Raw genomic sequence first — 10,596 nt, forward strand, 5'->3', positions numbered from 1 at the left:
TTCACATATTGCATGCCAATTAGTAGCTTGCCGTTGCAATCAAATGAGCATGCATTCTAAGCATTGTGAGAGCCCATTGCCAAAATACGGTCTACTTAACCTTAACCTGAGGAAACGGAGAATCTGAAGTTAAATATTATTTCCCCTGTAAATTGAGGCACATTTAAAGAAGGTTATTATGTCAGCAATAACAAATACTACCAGTTTAGGTTAATATTACTGTCATATAACAGCAACTATTTTTTTCCCATCCTCAACATGGACTTGGGATCACTTTTATACATTCACCACATTTACTGAGCATAGCAAGACTATGGAAGTAGAACAAATTCCACAGATATGACCCCTGTATCTCATAAACACACCAAATCTGCATAGCATTCAAATGTTACTTTAACATAACAAACATAAACTCCAAATTAACTGATGCAAATATGTAAATGAAAGAGCAAATGTTTCCATACTTTTCACCCATCACAACCACTTTATATACAAAGTTCATCCATTCGTGCACACACATATTTAAATAAAAACCTTGCCAACACAATACCACACTTGTCTGAACATTGCAATTCCAGATGGTCTGTTAAATATAAACCCCAAGGCTGGTGCCAGTAATGTCTACAACCAAAAATATTCTCTGCCAAGACCTATCGGCCGCGATTACGTGGGAAGCCACCCGGCTGCCTATGCTCGCTGTGGGAAGGTCGCTTCATGCGCCACTCTTCCGCCCACATCAAGGCCACCTCACAAAAAATCTGAGATTTTCTCTGCAAAGTCAGACATTCATTTCTCTAGACTATCTGTCGATAATTAAAAGCATGTGGGGCATGTGACCTAGAGATGGCCAGTTACCACACAGGCAAATGCCGCAAGCGGCGGACGGGATTTCAATGTCGCTCTCGCCCCGCGATAAACGGAACGAAAATAAACCGGAGGCCAAACTGACTAGAGAGAGTGCTAAACAAAACCAAGCCATACAGCACGCAGCCAACAAAGGCGCATCTACCACTGATATGTTTTATTTATCTGGGTTTTTTAAATTCAAAAGTCTTCAGTTAATGGAATGCATAAACAATGATGTGTAAGCCGACGACACATAGCCTCCATCCCAGCAAAGGAGGCCTTCTGTCTGTCAGACTGATGCCATAGGAGAACTATCTTAAAATGCAATTCCTTTACTATTACTAGTTATGATGAAGCTTCAATAATGCATCATGTCATCTTTTATATTAATATAGACAAGGTAATATATTTTTTTATCAGTTTGGACATTATACAAACCACCTTGTGATTTCTCCCTGCATCACTCTCCCTGTTTGCTTGACACAAGATAACCATCTAGAGGCTAACCATGCTACATATATGGCTAAATAAAGATACACATTTAAGTTCCCTGAATACTGCAAACATATCTGTAAAATTCTAATCACCTAAGTATATATTTCTAATTCAATTATGGGCACAAACTTAAATTTACTTGATTACAGCTTACCAGAGTTTAGGAGTGGGATTATAGCAACGGCGCAACTCGGTAATGTGTTATTTTCAAAGACTGTATTTACGTTCAATCACAATTAAAAAAAAATCACTCTCACACAACGCAAGCAAGAACAAAGTACGAGGATCCTACAGCCTGTGCGAAATTGGATAGTGTGTGTGCGTGCCATACTCTCCGTGCTCTGCGTGGAATGCCACAGATCCTGGAAGGAGGCCGGGCGGCAGGTCAAGGCGGTACCGCCGTGGTACCAGTCCCACTGAGATGTTTCCCCGTACACCACCATCCATAATGCACACCTTTGGAACGCGCACGCACACACACACACACTATTTTATGGTACATATATAAAGCGGGCGTAGCACTGGTGCAGTGGTTAGCGAGGTGCGCTATAAACCTAGTGACCCACTAGGTTCGATTCCCGGTCACAGCTAACATCGGTGGCAAATCATATCAACCATGCCCTTCTCCCGCATTCACGAACCTGCACTGACAAGCGTGATGAAGCATGTGAAATAAAATCCTATGACTGACAAAGCATGAGGAGGCCTTCGTCCATTGGCAGATGGAAAATGGCTGGATTTTTTGTTACAAGCAAGCACTCCTGCGCAGACCTCTATGTCAGTTAACTTAGGTAAGATTTAGATTTTCATATGGTCTGAATGCCTTATACATGTCCAGCATGTTAACCAACTTCACATAAGCGTAAGGTATTTGTACAATAGAGTTGACGCTAAAATGGAAGACAAAGAAACAAATTACATGCACCAACTTTTAACACACTCACACGGAAAGACAAAAACCATGGATTTGCAGTTAAGACACCATGTTGCCTGTCTTTCCATTGACGGATGTTCACGCACCACACCAGGTACTCATTGTAGGCCAAGACGCTTTGGCACACATCCAAGAGAAAATCCATGATGGACAAGAATGCATAAAAACCCAGTGCATCCTCAAAAATGCAAGTCTTCGTCTAACACTGCCATGTGTGTCCCTTGCTCAAAAATACCCAATATCGGTAAGCAAAGGATAACTGCGGACTCGCCAGCTTTTCCGCTGGCCTGCTATACCTCGAAGTAGCTGTTGTCCTTCCCAAGTGGCTGCGCTGCAATGTAGCATCCCACGTCGTCCGAATTTCCGTGGTAACTGCACGCGCCGCAAAACATGTGCAGGAATCCATCAAGTAAAATGGGCGGCAGATGGGTCTCCATTCAATCATGACAGATCAGCGCCTGTGCTTCATTCAGATGCAGAAGCTATGGAGCAACATCAAAAAGATATGTTTAAAAAAACTACGAAGATAAGTTTAATCTCTATCTGAATCTAGTAAATTTTACACTACTGTACTAATTTATATGTGCAAAAACGCATCTGAAAATGTGTTTTATTTTTTTAATATATCTGTGTGTCCGAATACTTTCCATTTACACAATTGAAACCAAAGGTATTTCCATACAATGCCTAGATTATGATTTTTCTAAGAAGCTGTGATAATTCACTATGTAACACAATTTTTGTTCCTGGGTAGTAAGTGTTATTTCTTAATTGCTAATGCCTAAAAAGCATAGAAAATGGCTATTATTACCCACAAACTTTGCATTTGTGACCAGGACAGTGATATTTTGAAATTTACCTATTTTCAATGAGAAAACGGGGGAATTTGTGTCCTTTCGTTCACATAAAGTCAGAAAAAAATACATATTAATCAAAATTAACATGTATTTTTACTAAAGCAATGCAAAAATTACTACAAAAGATTTAAAAGTGAGTAGTTTTTCGAGTTTTACGATTATACTGTAAATCACTTTCACGAATCAGCCCTCAAATGTAGTCTCCCATCATGTTCTCGTGAAACTGTCCTTGGTAGCGGCGTTCAAAGTCCAGTATATCCCGGTGGAAGCGCTCGCCTTTCTTACGCTCCCATGTTCTCCTTTAATTTATCAAGATGAGCATCAAGGATATAGACTTTGAGGAACATCCTACAGCCCATTGTGCCGTAGTTCTTCAACAGAGTCTCAACCAGCTCCACATAGTTTACGACGTTGTGATTGCCCAGGAAGCTACGAACCACTGCGACCAAGCTGTCCCAAGCCTCCTTCTCCTTACTGGTGAGCTTCTTGGGGAATTCCTTGCACTCCAGGATCTTCATTATCTGTGGTCCGAAGAAGACACCGGCTTTGACCTTTGCTCAGACAGCTTAGGGAAGAAATCTTGAAGGTACTTGAAGGTTGCAGACTCCTTATCTACAGCTCTGATAAATTGTTTCATAAGGCCAAATTTCGATTTAAAGCTTCCGTGACTGCAGGGATTCATCTTCTTGGTTCTTTCGGTAATTTCTCACTTTAACATCATGCTAATCTCTCACATTATCATAGCTACTTCTATGCTAAATTCCTTTGTTGATATCTAAACTCCTTTGTCAAGGCGCTCTCCTCCTCCCACCCAGGTTAAATACGCTGCCAAGCATAGCAGTGTCCATTGGAGCGCTGCCTTTCCGACAGCTCTGTTTCTTCACCTGAGGACGGCTGCTTGTGTTGTGGCCGAAACGTCGTGATAATTTTATTTTATGTTTTATTTTTATAATTTTATTATTTCCCTTCTACGTGACTTTACCGAAAGAACCAAGAAGGCCAAATTTGATGTGCAGTGGTGGCATCAGCACCTTCCGGGGTCCACCAGTGGTTCCCACTTGACGCTGTTCCTCCCCACACATAACTCGGTATGCTGTGGCCAGTCCCGCCTGTGGAAGTGCGCCTTGGTGTCTCCGCTGTCCCAAAGGCAAAGATAGCAGGGAAACTTGGTAAAACCGCCTTGGAGACCCATCAAGAATGCGACCATTTTGAAGTCTCTGATGACCTGCCAGCCGTACTCATCATACTTCAAGGCATCCAGCAAGGTCTTGATGCTGTTGTAATCCTCTTTGAGGTGCACTGAGTGAGCCAGGGGAAGAGATGGGTACTTGTTACCATTATGGAGCAGCACGGCTTTGAGGCTCCTGGATGAGCTATCAATGAAGAGGTGCGACTAATTCTGGTTACAGGCGATTTCGATTGCCTCGAACAGACCGGTAACATTGTGGCAGAAGCAGAGCCCATCTTGACGGATGAAGAAAATGCAAAAAGGTTGGTTACGCTTCCTCTGATCTGCAACTTGCACACTTTTATCCAACAAGGTATACTGCTTGAGCCTAGATGTCAAAAGCTCGGCATTGGACTTGGTGAGACCAATATCACTGATCAAGTCGTTGATGTCTTTTTGGTTGGGGTAGTATGGGTTTCTCTCAACTCTACCTCTGAAATTGCCATCTGGATCTACAACGTTTTCCTCGCTCTCTGACTTGCTGCTCTCTTCTAAAGACGGCTGCTCTCTCTCCAGAGGAGTGGGTACGGGGAGCTCATGGCAGTGTGGCACCGAGGTGATGGATGAAGGAAGGTCCGGATACGTGATAGCCGGTGCATTCTTGCCAGTCCGACGTTTTGAAGGGTCTACACCATGCAGAAGTAGCAGTTGCTTGAGTAGTCAGTGGGTTCCCGCCAAATTCTTGGGATAGCGAATTTCATAGCTCTCTTTTCCCCTCTGTACCATCCTACAAAAATACATTTATTTCACACATGACTAATGTGTAAGAGATTCTCGCAACATTTTTCATATATGACATATTTTTTCAATAACATTGAAAATTGTATAAAAAAATTTTAACTGAACTGGTGGGCTTATGTATACTCCTATTTATATTACTGGAAAGTTCTGGAATGTTCTAGAAGTTACTCCAAGTTTACTCAGCACTGAATCTATCTGGAATGTTCTGGAAAAATAGGTAAACTTCAAAATATCACTGTCCTGGTCACAAAAGCAAAGTTTGTGAGGAATAAGCAATTATGAAATAACACTTACTACCCAGGAACAAAAAAAAAATTGTTACAGAAAGTTTAGTGTACTCAGATGATCACTTGTATCGGTAACACAATCACATATATGAGCAATGGGCATACAAAGCATAACCTGAACTTACAAAGGGAACTACTAAACAAAAAGACAATGATCATCACCAAGCCATATAGACTGCAAGAGCAAGTGTTGACAGGGGACATGACAAGGTGGTATGAGCAGCACCGCACCAGGCCGCCCGCATCTAATGCGTGCTACAGTGTGGATGTAACCAGAAGTGAACTTGCTAAAGACCAAAGTTGATAAACGGCAAGCCCAGAAGAGGTAGAGATAACAGAAAATTATGACAGACTTTGACAAGGATTCACCATGTTAATCTTGCACCTTAAAGCCCACACAAACCCACCTTAGGATGTCACCATCCACCTGAATGTGCTCAAAGCGCGCACGGAAGCGCGGTGGCAGGGGTTCCCAGAGGCCGGCGCGTCCCCGACCCCCACGCAGACTTGCCAAGAGCCCTCGCTCGCCCAGTCCCAAGTCATCCATCCCACCCGATATACGCGTACACATGCACGCACGTACTCTCTCACGTTCGCGCACACATGCCTGCCAAATGGGACCAGCGGGGTGGGGGGGGAGGGGTTGCACAGACACATAGATATGTCTTACTCGAGCATTCTGTGGCGCCGACTTCCCATTAGGTTCAAGAACATCTGTAAACACGATAGTTATCCAATGCCTGAGGATATAGCCACCACATATGTTGTAAAAGGTTTAGAGTTAGTAATTGTATTCATATCCAATGCAAGAGAAAATACGAAAACAGTGGATGCTTTTGAGGTCTCCAAACCAATGATTTACATCTTCAGCAGATACCAATAAACTAAATTAAGAGGTTCACTGACAAATAAGAATAGTCTTTTCTGTCAGATCCATGACAAAAATGGAAATGCCAAGAGTCGCTATGGTGGGATTTGAACGAACGAGCAGAATCCTGCCCGATAATTTCTACAAAAAGCGGGGTGTTTTTACACGTGAATATACATGAAGTTTAGTGCGCAGCCTCTATTTAAGATATCGTCTGTATAATATCATATAATGCAATGGTCAATGAAGGGTATTGTGTACCTGGCATGCTGTATGTTGCGCTGGACAGATATTCATCTTGTGACAACAAAAAGCTGCCGACTATAATTTAGAGACCCCCTATGAAGTCAAGACACAACTTTGGAAGTTAACTGCTAGCCATGAGTTTAGGAGTTTTGACATTTAATCCAAACTACCAGAAAGTAGTTTTAATGAGAAGAAATAAAGACCTTGGTAAACCTTGGTATTTCATTGCCAAACCTGACAACAGTATCAATGGGCGAATGTGAGATATGAGAATTTTAACAAAACACCGACACATCTGCCCAGTCACATAGCTTAAATTCATACTTTTTATTTTTCTTAAAATCAGTGCTTCTGAACCTCCAGCTCCCATAAACCTTGAATCGCCAAATTTTCCATCCAAAAGAAATGAATATACTTGTGCCATGTGGACTGTCTTTAGTGTACTTACACAGTTGATACCCTGGATTCATATTGAGGATATGGCCCACAGTGATATCCTGGAATGTGGTAGGTCCATCAGCACTTAAAAGTCAATAGCCACTGCTGTGCATGCTGCTGACACAAAAGAACTTAAGCGGAGATGCATCTCCAGGTAAGCTTTTGCAGGTGTGCCAGGCCCAGAAAAATAAAAAGCTTTGCTCTGCACACAGTAAAGTAAGCACATTGGCACAACCATTAAAAGGGGCTAAAATAAAAGTGAAAAAAATCCATTTGGGAGTATCCGGCGGCATCCGCTGGCTCCCTTCGAGAGCTGTTGCGGCATCCGTGTGTGCACTGAAAAGGCCAGGTGTCAGATTTCTTGGGTACGGGGAAAAGGGCTATTGATAGAGGCTTTGGGATAGTCCGTGGCCATATTCCATAGCACGCAGACAGAACGAACAAGTGGTCAGCACACTCGACACTCAGCCACAGTTTGTACGGGGTCAAAGGTTTGAATCCCACAGCCATCCGGTGATACTACGACGCGTCACCAAAGCACGTTGTATGTTGTAAACATTAAAATACCACGACATATTTCGTAAAGAGTAGGCTGCTGAAGTGCCACCATCAAGACAAAATATAAAAGTTTGAACTCTCATACTGTTGGTATGTTTAAACTTAAGGAAAACAACAGCATTGTATGACATCATACCACACTAAATAAAACTTAATCCACCACTCTTAAAATATAAGCTACATTCTCCAGTACTTTAACAGAAAAGTAAAAACACCTAAATATATATATATTTTTAGATAAAAACATTTCACCACATTCTACAAGATTATACATTAACCTTTGCCATGTAATCCTTCATCAAACTCTTACATCTATTTTCTGTACATTAAACTTTAACCATAAATGTGCACCATGCTCTCACTTAAATATGGCAATAAACAGTGTAAGGTAACCAAATAAGAGCAGATTTGAAGTTGATTGAAGCTTGATTCCACACAGACTACCGCATGTAAAATTACAAAAGAGTGCAAAACGACTGTATATACACTACTGCTGTTACAATGTATGTGACTGTGAAGACACATAACTAAATAAATTCATTCCATAAGTTCAAAAACTGGCCCCAGGTGGCACCCATGCCTCGCGTGTATTTGAACCAGCTATACTTCAACTAAAAGGGTTGTTATTTATAGGAATCACCGGGGGTTAGATGTTAGGGCAAGGGGTAAGGGCTAGATTTAGTGTTAAGTGCAGTCAGGTGCTTGTTTAAAAATATATAAGAAATACATTGCCACACTCACCCTTGTTTAGACTGCCCTCCAGTCACATGGCATATTCTGGCTAGTCTCAGAGTCATAAATTCCCACAATTTGATTGTGTTTGCATGGGAGCTGATACAAACACACTCTTGTTGGAGGTACACACCGCAAGTGTGATATATTAAATCAATATGATGCTCAATTATGCTCATACATCCATCACTGGAAGTGCTGACCCCTGCCCTGCTGAAGGCAAAATCCCTCACCGCCAAGTTCTGCTTCATCTCCTGCCTCGTAGTTTTCTACCGGTGCTTCCCCTCTATTATTGCCTACAAGTGCTGTCCATTGCTGTCCCTATTTTGTCCTGCAGCTTCTGCCCCCCCCCCCCATCTCTTTCTGCTGGCCCTGTCTTTACCTCCAGTTGGTACGACCCCCCCCCCCCCATTGTATCCTGCTGCAGGTTCTACCCACAATGCCTGAAACATTATAACCACCAACTATCATCTGTAAGTATTGGTCCTCATATCCTGAACGGAACCAGACAAAATTATATTTTGCTGTTACTGTCACCCTCCCTCCCCCATTTATTGAAGGTTCTGCCCTCGTCTTAAGTAGGCGCTGCCCCCAACTCCCTGCCCACTATCTTGTCAAGTGCTTTGAAGGGTCACTGCCCAAAACGTCACATGGTTTAACGTTTTGGTTTCGAGGCAGTGTTATTGATGAATGTGTTGAGGTTTTATTTCTTTCTGGTAAAGTACTTGTGCACGACTGACAACCAATGCAGTGTCACCAAATAATTAGTGTAATCTACTGAAGCTTCTGCTCCTCATCTCTTGAAGGTGCTTCCCCGGCACATCATCATCATCATGTTAAATTCGTTTTAGGGTACGAGTGCGAAAATTACTCACGTTGGCCGAAACAACCTAACACAACTAACCCACACATGTCGACCTTATTCATTACCCCGTGCCCTTATAAATCTCAACGTTCATCCTACAAAGTCCCATCACAAAGGAGAAACACGAACAAATAGACAAAAACATTGTTGTTGCCCCTATTGAAACGGCTGTATGCCGCCGTATGGACCTGAAAACTCAATTTCCCTGTATAAGAATACGGGGTAAACCGAATGGGTTGCCGGCTATGCGAACCCATAAACCCCTGGCCCAGACAACCTAGCCGTGAGCAACCTAACAGTTATAACCTCGGGCAAACATCCCCACTCATTTATTTAGCTCTAGAGCCCCACACGTTCTACAGATTAGCACTAGAGCTTGGACACCTCTCAGGATTAGCAACTCTGAGAAGTGGTGGATCGATCATCGGTCGCTCAAATAAACATATACGTGGGTTATCGTGTTTGTTTTCTCTCACGACATTGTAAATAAGGCGGCTTGAACACAAACTACAGCAGTCAAATTTAAGAAGTCGTCGACACGTTCAACGAGTTTGTTAAATACAAACAAGAAGCGTCGTTCGTACCGTACTGTAAGAGTACAGTACCATCACTAGGCCCGTGCACTTGGATACAGACACGAAACTCGGCGCTTTTATCGCCTTACGTCAATAATGTTGGCCCTGCCATTATCATTAGCGCACCTACCAGGGGTGCCACTTTTAATTTAAGTCGCCGCGTGACGGCATTGTTATTTCACACAACCGACGCGGGTTGCGTAGCGAGGTAGGCCTTTACACAAGGCCGCCCGACCTCGGATAGAAGCCGAAGCCGGGGAATCCCGGGTAGCCGACCCTGCCCCAGACCCCCCCCCCCCCTCTCCCGACCCACGCTGCTCTTGTACAATTGTGATGAATTACAGTGGCGATGAATGATCGTGACGACCACGATGATGATGATGGTGACGACGACGACAGTGATTGTGGCGATGCAAGCGACTCACTGTGTGTGAGGTGGGGGGGGTAGGGAGGGAGGGAGGTAGAAGTCGTCCCGGCGTCCTCACGCCGCCTTCGTTGCTCCCGGCGCCGCCTCGACCTGGTGGGGTGGTGGGGGGAGGAGGAGGTGGTGGGGGGGGGAGGTGGTGGTGGGGGGAGACCCGGAGGAGGTGGTGGTGGGGGGAGGTGGTGGGGGGGAGGTGGTGGTGGTGGGGGGAGACCCGGAGGTGGTGGGGGGAGGTGGGGGGAGGAGGAGGTGGTGGTGGTGGGGGGAGGTGGTGGTGGTGGGGAGGAGGTGGTGGTGGGGGGGGAGGAGGTGGGGGGAGGAGGAGGTGGTGGGGAGGTGGTGGGGGGGAGGAGGTGGTGGTGGGGGGAGGAGGAGGTGGGAGGAGGTGATGGTGGGAGGAGGTGGTGGTGGGGGGAGGAGGAGGTGGGGGGGTGGTGGGGGGAGGTGGTGGGGGGGAGGAGGAGGTGGTGGGGGTGGGGAGGTGGTGGGGGTGAGGAGGTGG

The 10,596-nt window shown here is 44.4% G+C and overlaps 1 protein-coding gene across 2 annotated transcripts in view; it reads right to left on the minus strand.

Moving 5' to 3' along the window:
• The window catches only part of SPRYD3 (SPRY domain containing 3), a 129,761-nt gene extending 119,577 nt beyond the window's left edge, over positions 1 to 10,184 (minus strand). Inside the window, exons 1-4 of one of the 2 annotated variants that reach the window (XM_078866710.1) lie at positions 10,096 to 10,184; positions 5,796 to 5,995; positions 2,572 to 2,647; positions 1,673 to 1,797 (exon numbers count right to left, since the gene is read on the minus strand). In XM_078866710.1, coding sequence (XP_078722836.1) covers positions 1,673 to 1,797; positions 2,572 to 2,647; positions 5,796 to 5,959 — 365 coding nt within the window. In that variant the 5' untranslated portion in view covers positions 5,960 to 5,995; positions 10,096 to 10,184. The remainder of the gene's footprint in view (positions 1 to 1,672; positions 1,798 to 2,571; positions 2,648 to 5,795; positions 5,996 to 10,095) is intronic. The other variant, XM_078866711.1, reaches the window with a different exon arrangement.
• Positions 10,185 to 10,596: the final 412 nt, after the last annotated feature.

This window comes from Lampetra fluviatilis, chromosome 2 (assembly GCF_964198595.1).
Source record: "Lampetra fluviatilis chromosome 2, kcLamFluv1.1, whole genome shotgun sequence".
NCBI classification, from domain to species: domain Eukaryota; kingdom Metazoa; phylum Chordata; class Hyperoartia; order Petromyzontiformes; family Petromyzontidae; genus Lampetra; species Lampetra fluviatilis.